Raw genomic sequence first — 16,361 nt, 5'->3', positions numbered from 1 at the left:
GTCTGCCTTTGGCTCAGGTCATGATCCCAGGGTCCTGGGATCGAGCCCTGCATTAGGCTCCCTGCTCAGCGGGGAGTCTGCTTCTCCCTTTTCCTCTGCCTGCAGCTCCCCCTGCTTGCACTCTCTCTCTCTGTCAAATAAATAAATAAAATCTCAAAAAAAAAAAAAAAAGATTGGGGAGCCTGGGTGGCTCAGCCGTTAAGCGTCTGCCTTTGGCTCAGGTCATGATCCCAGGGTCCTGGGATCAAGCCCCACATCGGGCTCCCTGCTCGGCGGGAAGCCTGTTTCTCCCTCTCCCACTCCCTCTGCTTCTGTTCCTGCTCTCACTAACTCTTTTTCTGTCAAAATAAATAAATAAAATCTTAAAAAATAATAATAATAAAAAAATTAAAAAATTAAAAAAAAAATAAGATCATCAACCTAGTTGGTGATACACAAAATCTGTGTATTATCACAGACAATATGCTTAGTCTTTCCTAATGAAATGATTTAAAATGAAATAATAACAACAGTAGTTATGCCCAATTAAGCATCTACTAAGATAGTGCTTTTCATAGACCCTTTTGATAAATACAAAAATACCACAACCATTATTAATGCTATTTAACATCATGGCTGGGGCGCCTGGGTGGCTCAGTTGTTAAGTGTCCACCTTCAGCTCATGTCATGATCCCAGGGTCCTGGGATCGAGCCCCGCATCAGGCTCCCCACTCAGCAGGAAGCCTGCTTCTCCCTCTCCCACTCCCCCTGCTTGGGTTCCCTCTCTCTCTGTCAAATAAATAAAATCTTAAAAAAAAAAAAAAAATTTAACACCATGGCCAAAATCAACACAATGATAATAAGAATATGCATTTTATTTATTTTTTTTTTTTTTAAGATTTTATTTATTTGACAGAGAGAGAGACAGCAAGAGAGGGAACACAAGCAGGGGGAGTGGGAGAGGGAGAAGCAGGCTTCCTGCTGACTGGGGAGCCTGATGCGGGGCTCGATCCCAGGACCCTGGGATCATGACCTGAGCCGAAGGCAGATGCTTAACGACTGAGCCACCCAGGCGCCCCAAGAATATGCATTTTAACACTTTTAGAATCACCATACTAAACTGCACTTTACATAAATTATTTCTAATTTTTACACCAACATAATAAAGTCTGTCTTATGGTCTGTTTTACAGTACAGAATTTAGACAGAGAGGCTAGGCTAGCTAGGAAGCATTTTAAAGTGGGAAATGAGGGGCGCCTGGGTGGCTCAGTTGGTTAAGCGACTGCCTTCGGCTCAGGTCATGATCCTGGAGTCCCGGGATCGAGTCCCGCATCGGGCTCCCTGCTCGGCGAGGAGCCTGCTTCTCTCTCTGACCCTCCCCCCTCTCATGTACTCTCTCTCATTCTCGCTCTCTCAAATAAATAAATAAAATCTTTAAAAAAAAATAAAATAAAATAAAGTGGGAAATGAACCAAGAATGACCAAACTTTAATATCCTTATTCTTTACACTAAAATATGCCTTTAGTTCCCTTTCTTTCTCCAAAAGGGGAAAACAGAGAATATTTGAGAAAATATTATATATAGGAATAATTTCCCAAAATATTTCCCACTATAGTTCTCAGCCTATCAAGACCATGTAATACAATTAAGTTAGAGTCAATTTCTGGGGTCAGATCCCAGCCCTACCACTGCAATTCTATGAACATGGGCAAGTTACTGAACCTTTCTGTACTGCACTCCTATTCTAAAAAAAATCACAGCGTTGTGTAGATTAAATGAAATATCTAAAAGTTTTTAGCAAGGGTGTGGCTAATAATAAATGTTGAAGAAGTATTAGCTATAATTAATGCTATTAATACCATGTCTATACTCTTTAACAAAATTCATATAGAAATTTTTTTAACTTAAATATAGAGATTTAAGTAACTTAAAAATAGGATAGAAACATTAAAATACCTCCAGGCACTTCAGAAATATACTCTCCAAACATTCTCCTTTGTCATCATATAAAATTGCCTATATTAAAACAAAATAAATGTTAAAAAGAAACAAATTCTGCTTTTCTTAAACATCTTCAATAGCAAATCAAAAATGGTTGTATGAATAAGTTCTATAATGAAAGAATTACCCAATTTGTTTTGGATTAGAAAGTACATCTATTTCAAATGTTTCCTAAGCAACTATTCAATCTGTGCAAGACAGCAAAGGTATATGCCTAAGAAATTCATGAACTTAATCTCTGCCAGGAGGATCCTGGAATGGAAATGGGAAGAAAACAGAATTGGAATGCATTAGAGGGCAAAACAGGAGGCAAGATAAGTAAAGAGGGGTGCCTGAGTGGCTCAGTTGGTTAAGCGTCTGCCTTGGGCTCAGGTCATGATTCCAGGGTCCTGGGATTGAGCCCCAAGCTGGGCTCTCTGCTCAACAGGGAGTCTGCTTCTCCCTCTGTGCTCTCTCTCTCTCTCTCAAATAAATAAAATCTTAAAAAAAAAAAGGATGTGACATGGAGGATTGGGGAGATGATCAGTGCTTGAAATAAGTCATCAGCATTGGGAAAAGAGACTTATATGGGGTATAAGGAATAAAACTTGTTGAATGGAAGCAATAAGGGAGAAAAAGGAAGTTAAGGTAATTATAATTTTCTGGCTTTCTCCTTGTGTCTTTAGCCATTTTTTTTTTTAAAGATTTTATTTATTTTTATTTGAGAGAGAGAGAATGAGAGAGAGGGAGTACATGAGAGGTGGGAGGGTCAGAGGGAGAAGCAGACTCCCTGCCGAGCAGGGAGCCCGACGCGGGACTCGATCCAGGGACTCCAGGATCATGACCTGAGCCGAAGGCAGTCGCTTAACCAACTGAGCCACCCAGGCGCCCTGTCTTTAGCCATTTTTTATAGCACTTTCCCCACTAGCCCTTTAAATGTTACTGTTTCCATCACTTTGGAGAATAGTTTGGCGTTCTTAAAAGGTTAAAAACAGAGATGCCATGAGATCCAGCAATTCCACTCCACTCTGTACATATACAGAGCAATGAAAACATATGTCTTCACAAAAACTTGCACACAAATGTTCATAGCAGCAAAAATAGCAGCCAAGGGGTGCCTGGGTGGCTCAGTCGTTAAGTGTCTGCCTTCCGCTCAGGTCATGATCCCAGGGTCCTGGGATCGAGCCCCACATCGGGCTCCCTGCTCAGTGGGAAAGCCTGCTTCTCCCTCTCCCACTCCCCCTGCTTGTGTTCCCTCTCTCGCTGTGTCTTTCTCTGTCAAATAAATAAATGAAATCTTAAAAAAAAAAAAAATAGCAGCCAAAAAGTGGAAACAATTCAAATCTGTATCAGTTGAAGAATAGATTAAAAAAATGTGATATATCCACACAATAGACTATTACTGAGCAATAAAAAGAATAAAGTATTGAAACATGCTTCAACATGGATGAAACTTGAAAACATGCTAAATGAAAGAAGTCATTCAATGAAAGACTACCTATTGTACCATTCCATTCATGTGAAAGGTCCAGAATAGGCAAATCTATTGAGGCAAATCTACTGAGACAAAGAATAAGAGCAAAAGTTCTTACAATGACCAATAAGGCCTACATAATCCCCTTGATCTCCATTCTCATCCTTGCTCACTCTACTCCTTGTTGTCTGCCTAACCCACTAGACAAACATATTCATTTAGTTTACTGGTCTGTCTCCTCCATGTTGTTTCCATGAAGTCAGGGGTTCATGTGTTTTGTTCCCTCTGCATCCTCAAGAACAGTGTGTAACTCATAACAGGTGCTCAAAAAACATCTGTTAAAGAAATAAATGTAGGGGAGCCTGGGTGGCTCAGTTGGTTGGGCATCTGCATTCAGCTCAGGTCATGATTCCAGGTCCTGGGATGGAGCCCCACATTGGGCTCCCTACTCAGCAGGGGTTCTGCTTTGCCCTCCTCCTCTCTCCCTCTGTTGCGGGTGTGCTCTCTCTCTCAAATAAATAAAATCTTCAAAGAAAAAGAAAAAAAGAAAGAAATGTATGAATTCACTCCAGAAGCTTCAAATATCATCTAAATGCCACGTACTCCCAATCAGTATTAGTAGCCCAGAACTTTCCTGAGTTCCAGGTCTCTATAGCCAATTATTTAAATGTTCCTATGACACTGCAAATTCATTAAGTTCAAAATGGAACTCAAAATCTTAATTTTGGGGTGCCTGAGTGGCTCATTCGGCTAGGCATCTGACACTTGATATCGGCTCAGGTCATGATCTCAGGGTCGTGGGATCAGGTTCCAAGTCGGACTCTGCACTCAGTGCAAGGTCTGCCTGAGATGTTCTCTCTCCCTCTGCCCCTCTCCCTGCTTGCATGAGTGCGTGCACTCTCTCTATATATGTATATATAATAAATAAATCTTTAAAAAATTTTTTAATTTTTTCTCCTAAACTTATGCTTTTTCTTTTTGAGATATCCTATCTCAGTACCTCAGTGTATCCTATCACAATACAAAAACCTGAAAGTCATTATGGATTCTTCTCACCTTCCATGTCCAAGACCTTAAGGTTCTATAATAATTTCACAATTTCTCTCTAATCATCCTTTCTCTCCATTGTCATTGCTAATGCCTGCTTGGTCAGACCCCCACCACTTTTTGTCTACATTATTCTTTAGCCTACAGTCTTCTTAAATTCAATCTTTCATCCTACACAGCTTAAATGTTATGTTATACATTGTTGCCAGAATGATATAAAAAAGAAATATGATTATGTCACTCTTCTGCTCATAATTCTTCACTGGCTCCTAAAGCTCAGTATACAATGTCCTCTGTGATAGGACTCCTGACTACCTCTTCAAGCCATATATTCTACAATTTCCCAATATGAGCCCTTCATTCCAGGCATATTTAACTGCTTATAGTTACCCAAATTTTTAATAGTTTCATCCTCTATGTTGTTATAGCTATGACACCATCTTTAGCTCCCCTCCCTCCAACCTATCAATTCTGTTTACAAAACAAATACTCAAAAAATACTCTTTATCTGGAAAGACTTCTCTGAACCAGAATCAGACTTTGATATCACTCCCACAGAACCCTAAGCATATCTCTATACATATTATAATCCTTATGTTCTTAGATAAAAGCTGCTTAAAGACAGAAACTATTAAGTTACCATTTATTGCATTCTTACAATGTGCCAGGTACTTTAAGAGGTTTATACATTTTCTCATTTAATCCTCAAGACAACTTTATTAAAGAGAATGTAGGCCTTGAGAAGCTAAATAACTTGCCAAGATTATACATCTAGTAAGTGAAGAGCCAGGATTCAAACTAAGGTCTATGTGACATTAACTGGTCTTCCACATAGCCTTTATATGTCTTATTTAAACTGTCCCACTGCCTACCAGCAACATATGTTTATTAAATGACTCAATTAATGAAAATAAGTAACCCTGACAGTAAGAATTTGGATAGGTAAAGATAATACTAGCAAGAGAAATGGTGTAAGCAGTGGCTTGGATTTGAGAACAAGGGTGTTACTTAGTATACAGAGAGATTACTAACTTTCCTGATCACAGAAAATCCCTGGAACTAACTTGAATTTATCTTGTTTTCCTATGACTTACCAATGTAAGGGATAAAATAGACATTCAAAATACATGCTATATGCTGAAGATAAAATTGGATTATACCACTAGCGTAACCCAATATTACAATTTTGTACCCAAAGACATGAAGGATATGCAGAATCTAACCAGATGTCTTTTTAATATAAGACAAAATCTGTAAGACTTTGAAGACTTAGCCCAACCAAATAGGGAAAATATTTTTTAAAAAATTACATAGGGGCACCTGGGTGGCTCAGGCGTCAAGCGTCTGCCTTCGGTTCAGGTCATGATCCCAGGGTCCTGGGATCGAGCCCCACATTGGTCTCCCTGCTCTGCAGGAAACCTGCTTCTCCCTCTTCCACTCCCCCTGCTTGTGTTCCCTCTCTCACTGTGTCTCTCCCTGTCAAATAAATAAATAAAATCTTTAAAAAATAAAATTAAATTAAAAATAAAAATAAATAAAAAATTACACAGAATATCATCAACAGTGAATGGATTAGTTTACGACAAATTATTAAAAAATATGAATGAAGATAGGCATAGACATTCATCTACTCAAATCAAAAGAAATAGATGATATGACTTAAACCCAAGATATCAACTATGAGACCCTTCCTAAAGAGCATGGACTTGGAGATCCCATTGTTACTCCAACTAAACACAAGGTTCAACATGTCCCTTTATGATGCTGGTAAGGTTACAGTGATTATAACCCTAGGTCTCAACTCTCAGGCTGGAATCTAATTTGTAACTTCAGTTCACTGGTATAACTCTAATTTACTTGGGACAGTAACATTTTTATTTAAAGTTTGTTTGTTTATTTAAAGTACTATTTATTTATTTATTTATTTACTTACTTACTTACTTAAAGTACTCTCTACACCCAATGTGGGGTTCGAACTCATGACCCCAAAATCAAGAGTCACATGCTCTTTGGACTGACCCAGCCAGGGGGCTCTTATGGGAAAGTGCCTTTTAACTCCTGAAACATTTAGAACTGGATAGTGATAAGGCAGTAATTCAAACCAAAAATATCAATGTTTTGAACTAAGATCATGAATAGGTTTTAGTAATTATGCAATTAATGATTTTAAAGTAATTTGTGTTATTTTAATTTTCAAAAAATATTTTTTACTTTTATTTCTTTCTCTATTTTTTAAGATTTTATTTGGGAGCGCCTGGGTGGCTCAGTCGTTAAGCGTCTGCCTTTGGCTCAGGTCATGATCCCAAGGTCCTGGGATCAAGCCCTGCATCGGGCTCCCTGCTCCACAAGAAGCCTGCTTCTCCCTCTCCGACTCCCCCTCCTTGTGTTCCCTCTCTCTCTGTCAAATAAAAATAATAATAATAAAATTTTTTAAAAGAGTGTCTGCCTTTGGCTCAGGTCATGATCCCAGAGTCCTGGGATTGAGCCCCACATCAGGCTCCCTGCTCTGCGGGAAGCCTGCTTCTCCCTCTCCCACTCCCCTTGCTTGTGCTCCTTCTCTCGCTGTGTCTCTCTCTATCAAATAAATAAATAAAATCTTTAAAACAAACAAAAAAATAAATAAAGATTTTGTTTATTTGTCAGAGAGAGAGAGAGAGCGCGCACACACAAGCAGGCAGAGTGGCAGGCAGAAGGGGAAGCAGGCTCCACGCTGAGCAAGGAGCCAGACACGGGACTCGATCCGAGGACACAGGACTCCATCCAAGGACCCCAGGATCATGACAGGAGCTGGAGGCAGATGCTTAACCAACTGAGCCACCCAGTCGTCCCTATTTTTTACTTTAAAAGGTACTTATAGGGGCGCCTGGATGGCTCAGTCAGTTAGATGTCCGACTCTTGATTTTGGCTCAGGTCATGATCTCAGGGTCATCAAATCGAGCCCCACATGAGGTTCCAAGCTGGACATGGAGTCTGCTTAAGATTTTCTTTCTCCCTCTCCCTCTGCCCCCTCCTCCCCAACCCCGCTCCCTCTCTCTCTCAAAAAGAAAAGGTACTTTAATGCTTCAATTTACATTTTACATGCATCTAACAGATTAGACAAATTACACATTAATGATTCCAAATGTGTAACTGAGAAATTCATTTTGGACAGGTTACTTTTTAACTGAAAGTTAATTTTACTAAGTTTATAAACAGCATTAGAATACTTATATTTTAAGAATAACTGTTTATGTTTAATTTCTTAGATACACTAGAAGGATTTAATTGGGAGGTTTTTGTTTGTTAGGGCAACTAAAATGCTAAAGAAAGAAACTTAGGGGCAGCTGGCTGGCTCAGTCAATACAGCATTCCACTCTTGACTTTGGAGTTATGAGTTCGAGCCCCACCTTGGATGTAAAGATTACTTTAAAAAGAGGGGGCGGGGTGGCACCTGGCTGGCTTTTTTTTTTTAAGATTTTATTTATTTATTTGAGAGCGAGAGAGAGAAAGAGAGCACGAGAAGGGGGAGGGTCAGAGGGAGAAACAGACTCCCCGCTGAGCAGACAGCCTGATGTGGGACTTGATCCCAGGACTCCAGTATCATGACCTGAGCTGAAGGCAGTTGCTCAACCAACTGAGCCACCCAGGCTCCCCACCTGGCTGGCTTGGTAGGAGCATTTGACTCTTGATCTCAGGTTTGTGTGTTCAAGCCCCATGTTGTGAGTGAAGATTACTTAAAAAAAAAAAAAAATCTTAAAAAAAAAATCAAATAAATTTGTAAATTTAAAATATTTAAAATTTTATGTTTGTTGACAGACGGATTATTAAAAGTATCTAGTTTGGGGCAACTGGATGGCTCAATCGGTTGAACGCCTGACTCTTGGTTTCAGCTGGGGTTGTGATCTCAGGGTCATGATCTCAGGGTCGTGAGATGAGGCCCTGCATCAAGCTCTTCACTGGGTGTGGAGCCTACTTGGGATTCTCTCTCCCTCTCCCTCTGCCCACTAGTGCTCACACTCTCTCTCTTTCAAAAATAGTAATAATAAAATAAAATCATTAAAAACATACACCTAGGGCGCCTGGGTGGCTCAGATGGTTAAGCGTCTGCCTTTGGCTCAGGTCATGATCCTGGAGTCCCTGGATCGAGTCCCGCATCGGGCTCCCTGCTTGGCGGGGAGCCTGCTTCTCCCTCTCCCTCTACTGTTCCCCCTGCTTGTGCTCTCTCACTCTACCAAATAAATAAATAAAATCTTTAAAAAAAAATATATATATATACCTAGTAGGGCACCTGGGTGGCACAGTCAGTTAAGTGTCTGCCTTCAGCTCAGGTCATGATCCCAGGGTCTTGAGATTGAGCCCCACATCAGCAGGGATCCTGCTTCTCCCTCTCCCTCTGCCCCCCAACTTGTACTCTCTCTTTTGCTCTGCGCTCTCGCTCTCAAATAAAATCTTAAAAAAAAAAGTATTTAGCTTGTGCAACTTAAGTTGACTGAACATTAAACCCACTGAAAGTTAAACTAAAGTTAATAGGATTTGTAAATTGAACTTGAAGGCTTAAAGCAAAACTAGTTTTTCTTTTAATTTTCTGTTTTAATTGTTAATTCACTAATAATAATAAGTAGCCTTTCTACATTGAGAAGCTTGTCTTACTGATAACTTCACAATGATAGATATGTGGAGTAAGAACAGAATATGGAATAAGTCAATCAGAGAAAGACAATTATATGATTTCACTCATATGTGGAATTTAAGAAACAAAACAGAGGATCAAAGGGGAAGGGAGGGAAAAATAAAATAAGACGAAATCAGAGAGGGAGACAAACCATAAGAGACTTTTTTTTTTAAGATTGTATTCATTTATTTGACAGAGAAAATGAGAGCACAAGCAGGGTGAACAGCAGAGGGAGACTGAGAAGCAGATTGCTGAGCAAGGAACCCGAAACAGGGCTCAATCCCAGGATGCTGGGATCATGACCTGAGCCGAAGGCAGGTGCCATCCTAAGCCATCCTAAGCCATCCAGGCACCCCAAAAGACTCTTAACTATAGGAAACAAACTGAGGGTTGCTGGAGGGGAGGCGGGTGGGGGGATGGGGTAACTGGGTGATGGACATTAAGGAGGGCACGTGATGTAATGAGCACTGGATGTTACATGTAACTGATGAATCACTGAACTCTACCTCTGAAACTAATAATATACTATATGTTAATTTATTGAATTTAAATAAAATAAATTTAAAAAAACAAAACATGGAGATCTGTAAATGTAATAAAGTTGTTCTTTTAAATTTGTAGTATTAAGAAAGACAATAGACTGGTTAGGATATGGGCTCTGGAGCCAAAAAGCCTAGTGTCGCATATGACTCCTCCACTCTCTAGCTGTGAGATCTGTGGACAAGCTACTTTATCTCTCTGTGTCTCAGTTTCAACCTCAGTAAAATACAGAGAAAAACAGTACTCTAAAAGGGGAGTTATGTAGACTAAGTAACTTGACACATTAAAAGCATGCCTGGCACATGACAATATAAGTTTTTTTAAAAATCCATTTGGGGGAGGGGCGACTGGGTGGCTCAATCAGTTAAGCATCTGCTTTTGGCTCAGGTCATGATCCCAGGGTCCTGGGATGGAGCCCTGTATCGGGCTCCCTGCTCGGCAGGGAGCCTGCTTCTCCCTCTCCCTGTGCTGCTCCCCCTGCTTGTTCTCTTTCTCTCTCTCTCTGTCAAATAAATAAAATCTTTAAAAAAAAAAAAAAAATCCATTTGGGGGAGGGTACCAGGGGGATTGCTAAATGGATGAAGGGAGTCAAGATTCAAAACTCTAGTTATAAAATAATGTACAGCAGGGCGCCTGGGTGGCTCAGTCATTAAGCGTCTGCCTTTGGCTCGGGTCATGATCCCAGTGTCCTGGGATCGAGCCTCACATCGGGCTCTCTGCTCAGCAGGAAGCCTGCTTCTCCCTCTCCCAATCCCCTGCTTGTCTTCCCTCTCTCGCTGTCTCTCTCTCTGTCAAATAAAGAAATAAAATCTTAAAAAAAAAGACCATTTTTTTTAAAATTATGATGACCATAATTAATAACACTATTGCATATTTAAAAGTTGCTAAGAGTAGGGCGCCTGGGTGGCTCAGTTGGTTAAGCGACTGCCTTCGGCTCAGGTCATGATCCTGGAGTCCCGGGATCGAGTCCCGCATCGGGCTCCCTGCTCGGCAGGGAGTCTGCTTCTCCCTCTGACCCTCCTCCCTCTCATGCTCTCTGTCTCTCATTCTCTTTCCCTCAAAAAAAAAAAAAAAATCTTTAAAAAAAAAAAAAAAAAAAAAAAAAAAAAAGTTGCTAAGAGTAAATCTTGAAAGTCCTCATCACAAAAAATAAAAGGAAAAAATCATTTTAACTATGGTGACAGATGGTAACTATACTTCTTATCATCATTTTGCAATGCATACAAATATCAAATTATTATGCTGTATACTTGAAACTAGTATTATGTTAAATGTCAGTTATACCTCAATAAAAACAATAAGCAAACAGAGCTCTCCCTAACTGGGTGGGCCTTATCCAATCAGTGGAAGGACTGAAGAGAACAGAAAGACTGAGTAAGAGAAAACTCCTCCTGCCTGACTGTCTCTGAGCTGGGACATGAGTGCTCTCCTGCCTTTTGACTCAAACTGAAACACCAGCTCTTCCTGAGTCTCAAACCTCCCATCATTTATACTGAAACTATACAATTGGCTTTGTTGAGTCTTCATCTTACCAACTACAGATCTTGGCACTTATCAGCCTCCACAATCACATGATTCAATTCCCTAGAATAAATCACTTCTTTTTCTCTCTCTCCATATACATATATATACATAGACAGAGATTGGGGCATCTGGATGGCTCAGTCAGTTAAGCGTCTGCCTTTGGCTCAGGTCATGATCCCAGGGTCCTGGATGGAGGCCCACATTGGGCTCCTTGCTCAATTGGGAGCCTGCTTCTCTCTCTCCCTCTACCCCCCAACCTCGTGCTCTCTCTCACTCTCTCTCTCAAAATAAATAAATAAAACTCTTTTTAAAAAAAAGACAGATTAAAGAGAAAGATTTATATATCTTTATATATTTCTGTGTAAGTACATACACAACTGAGTTCTAAGGAAAACTTTAATGTTTGAGAAGAGAATGAGCCCACAGAAAATATTTAGATGTCAATAAGCAACCTCAGGAAAGTGTGGTGTCACAGAAGTCAAACGAAGAGTTGTTATGAAGAATGGAGGAGCCAAGGCTGTTGCATAAGGTCATGAGAACTGGTATGAGAAAATTACAATTCAGCAGATGCAGATATTTGGGGTGAAAAAAGAAACCCATAGAGAAGGATCAGCATATCTAGTAAAGTGAAAGATCACCCAGTAAATAATTCTCTCAAGACCGTTAGGATCAGAGGGCCTGGGTGGCTCAGTTGGTCAAGCACCTGACTTTGGCTCGGGTCATGATCTTGGGGTCCTGGGATCAAGTCCCGTGTCGGGTTCTGTGCTCAGCGGGGAGCCTGCTTCTCTCTCTCCCTCTGCCCCTCCCCCAGCTCATGCTCTCTCTCTCTCTCAAATAAATAAAATCTAAAACAAAACAAAACAAAACAAAACCCCTTCCCCCCAAAAAAGACAGGATCATATCATAACCAAAGTAAATGATTCAAAGAAAACCTGAAAATAGAAGAACTATATACATAATTTTAGACATTGGCAGCTTTCCTAAAATGGTGTGTCAACTCTGTATGTACCATTCCACTGTGAGCATTATGGTGTTAGAAATATATTTTAATACAGTTTTTTTTGTATCATTAAACTCTTATTGCCTGTAAAGAAAAAATGTGCCAAAATAAAAAGTTTTACAGAAAATCTAATTCAAATTTTAAAATCAAAACAAATTAAATAATATTTACTGAACTTTTAAAACATACAAATTAATCACTGTAACGTGACAATCATTTGACAACTTTTATAAGCTGACAACTATATCAGCTTAGGAACATATCCAACATTTTATCATCTACAGAGTCTTCTTAATATTCAATCAAAAGGCAAGAATCTAGCTTTTGGACTCCATAGTCAATTTTCTTGTACTTACTTTGTTTCCTAAGTGAGTGATCTTCAGAATTCCATCTTGCCACACTTTTGACTTCTTCATCTTTTGATGAGTATACAGTACCTTATTTCCAAAAGTACAAAAGAAATGGTTTCTACTTACATGTATTAAATGTTGCATATTCTTATACCCTTCCTATATAAAAAAATATTTAGACATCTTTTAATAAAATAAAAGATAACATAACAATAACAATAAAATATCAAGGTCCCTGGATGACTCAGTTGGTAGAGCATGTGACTCCTGATCTCAGGGTTTTGAGTTCAAGCTCCATGTTGGGCATAGAGCTTACATTAAATAAATAACAAAACATAAATTTTTAAAAAAGGAACTCAGTAGTAAAAGGCACGGCAGGGGAGAAAGGAGAGGTAAAATCTAAGGAGAAAAGTGAAAACTTAATTGAACAACAAAAATCATTTTGAGCTTCTCAGTCATCAGTGGGAAGGAAAAAATTTGTTGGGTTACATAGAAGTCATCATCTGAGCTCAAAATGTAGTCCAGACTCCTAGAGGTTCCCAAGACTTTTTCAGGAGTCTTGGGGTCAAAACTATTTTCATGATGTCATTTGTCTTTTCACTCTCATTTCTTCCGGCATGCATAGTGGTCTGCCAGGGTTATGTATGTGCAGTGTTGCAAGATTCAATTTCAGACTAAATGCAGAGGCAGATCTGAGAATCTAGTTGTCTATTAAATCAAATGGTAAGGGGATTTGCAAAAAAATGTCTATAGCAATGCTACTTTTTTCAATGTGTTTTTTTCCTGTTGTTGTTTTGGAAAATACAGCTATTTCCATTTTTAAAAAGTAATTTATGTTCAATGTAATGGGTTTTTTAAATGAATTAATAAATATTTTTTAAATTTCTGAAAGACATCAATAAATATAAGCCCCATAATCAGAAATTCTCTGGGCTCCTCAATAATTTCTAAGAGTATAAAAGCATCCTAAAACCAAACAGTTTAAGAATCACTGATCTAGATAGAAGAGGCATGGCAATTCTTCAAAAGAAATTATTTCCTGATCCTAACAAAGAGCTTACAAAGGGTTTGTTCCAAAGGATTTTGTATAACTAACATGAGTAGTAGGCAAGAGATAAAGTTGCCAGAAAAATACAGGGCAGGGCACCTGGGTGGCTCAGTTGGTTGGGTGTCTGCCTTCGGCTCAGGTCATAATCCCAGGGTCCTGGGATCAAGCCCCGCATCGGGCTCCCTGCTTGGCGGGAAGCCTGTTTCTCCCTCTCCCACTCCCTCTGCTTGTGTTCCCTCTCTTGCTGTGTCTCTCTCTCTCTCTCTGTCAAATAAATAAATAAAATCTTTAAAAAAAAAATACAGGGCAATATTTGAGACATACATACTTATACCAAAAAAATTACTGTTTATCTGATACTCAAATTTACCTAAGTGTCCTGCTTTCGTTTTGGGTTTTTTTTTTGTTTTTTGTTAAATCTGTCAACCCCAGCAAGATATCTGTAAAATGTAGAAGGAAGAAATAAAAAAGGAAATAGTGGGAAGCCTGCCTGGCTGGCTCAGTCAATGGAGTATGTAACTCTTGATCTCAGGGTTGTGAGTTCAAGTCCTACACTGGGTATAGAGATTACTTAAAAATAAAATCTTAAAAAAATTTAAAATAGAGGATTTAAAAAAAAAGAAAAAAGGAAATAGAGAAAACTGTTAGACTCACAATAAATTCCTGGCTTTCCATTATTTCTTCTAAAATTATAAACCAGTCAGGTCCAGAAAATAATGGTGGTTATTCAATTATTTATACAACCTAAAATAAAAATAGACAAAGAATATTCAACCCTGATGAAAAGAATATCAAATACGACTGTTTCCCACAAACTCTTGACAGGATAGAGGAATCTAAGAATTCTAAGACTATGTGATTACCAAGGGAAACCCAGGTGCAATCAAATTATCTGATACTAAGTACAAAATAAAAGAGGGACCCCACCCGGTGGAAAAAGAGTTTGCCAAGTAAAGAGAAAACTAAATAAAATGTATAAAATAATTAGTAGTGTGCTAAGCTTTTTTCCAAGTGCCGTAACATGTATCAGAAAACCATCCCTCTTCCCCCAACATTTGAGTTCCTTATGGAAAGAGCTTCGATTTTCCATTTTCTGAATTGCTACGGCCACCACAAGATGGCCCCCTTGCGTTTTGAATTTTTCCTTTTATATCATAGTATCCAGGATCTAATACACAAATTTCCTCTGCAAGGAATAATCTTTTCAATATCACTGCAATGAGTACTGTATTTATCCTATGCTACTGGATAAAATTGTTATTGTGGGCAAATCTGGAAGTCAAAAATTACTGATGGTGAACTGAAGAAGTAAATGGAGATGCCAAAAAAAATTTTTTTTTTCTAAAGCAGTGGTCCCAAAGATATGATCCCTGGACAAACAGCATCAGCATCAACTGGTAACTAGTTAGAAATTCAAGTTCTTGGGTCCTGCCCCTGACCTTTTAAATCAGAAAGTCTGAGGTTGGACCCAGTACTTCGTTTTAACATGTCCTGCAGGTGATAGTGATACATGCTCAAGTTTGAGAACACAGGGCTAAAAGACCTAGGATGATTCAATAAAACTATAATTTGAAATTCTGGATTCAATTCCCCCTTCATAGATACAAGATATACCACATACATATTATTTATAAATTACATGTATTTATTTAGTACTTCCTTTAGCATTTGCCAGACACTGCTAGGTTGAAGTACTAAAATGAACAAATACTATTTTTAATCAGGGACTTTCCAGTATAGCAGGCTGATAAACAGTAATTACAATAAAACATGACAGAAATAAGCACAGGAAGGGACCCAACTGGGTCTATGGCATCAAATAAGGCTTCCTGAAGAACATAATGTCTAAGCTGCAAGCTAAAATAACTATAACCAAAAGAAAATGCCAGGAATTTATTTCCAAAAAGGAATCAATATATACAAGGGCCAGTGAAAGACAGAGCAAGGCATGACCAAGGAACTCAGTACAATTAAGGGGTCAATGTAAGATAGTGAACAGTGAGAGAGAAGACTGAAAATGAGCAATAATAGGAGTCAGAGGGCCTTCTATGCTATGCTGAGTTCTTTGAACTTTATTCTATAAAGGCAGTACGAACGGTAGGGTTTTAAGAATAAGATTACATAATCTGACTTGGATTTTACAAAGACTGCACTGGCTGCTAAAATAGGAGAGATAAGGGATTAGGCAAATGAGATATGAATACTTGCCCCATACCATAGTTCACAGGACAGGACACAGGCCTACAGAGGCACTGCCTTCCAGCTATAAAACTCCCATATCCCATATCCCTCCCCTCAAGCCCAAAGGAATTGCTAAATGCCTAATGAATGCCAAGAAGATAACAGAGGTCCAGAGAAACACGTCATTCACTACTACTTTTAGAGCAACTTGCTCCCAACACTGAATGTGTTGGACATTTTACATCTGTATGAGACTACATGGTGTAGGCACAGTGTTTGCCATGTGGCAGTTATGGATATGAGATCTCTTTAATAACAGCTATCATTTATTCAGTGTAATTTTATGCTAGACACCTAACATGCTTTAAATGCTCACAACCTTATGGTATAGATACTATTTTTTACATTTATTTTACAAAAAAGGAAACTAAGGTACATAATAGTATGTAATTTGCTCAAGATCACAAAACAAATAAATGGCAGATTCAGAATTCAAAACTAAGTAGTCAAGAGGTCCCTAGCTGGCTCAGTCTGTAGAGCATGCAACTCTTGATCTCCCGGTCATGAGTTCAAGCCCCATGTAGGG

The 16,361-nt window shown here is 38.9% G+C and overlaps 1 protein-coding gene across 1 annotated transcript in view; it reads right to left on the bottom strand.

Moving 5' to 3' along the window:
- ZGRF1 (zinc finger GRF-type containing 1) overlaps positions 1-14,269 on the bottom strand; it is a 96,491-nt gene extending 82,222 nt beyond the window's left edge. The window contains 3 exon segments of the mRNA XM_021684528.1: positions 1,937-1,996; positions 12,553-12,633; positions 14,249-14,269. Coding sequence (XP_021540203.1) covers positions 1,937-1,996; positions 12,553-12,633; positions 14,249-14,269 — 162 coding nt within the window.
- Between the last annotated feature and the right edge of the window lie 2,092 nt (positions 14,270-16,361).

The sequence above is a fragment of the Neomonachus schauinslandi genome, chromosome 2, assembly GCF_002201575.2.
Source record: "Neomonachus schauinslandi chromosome 2, ASM220157v2, whole genome shotgun sequence".
NCBI lineage: Eukaryota > Metazoa > Chordata > Mammalia > Carnivora > Phocidae > Neomonachus > Neomonachus schauinslandi.
This window is presented reverse-complemented; position numbering and strand designations above follow the sequence as displayed.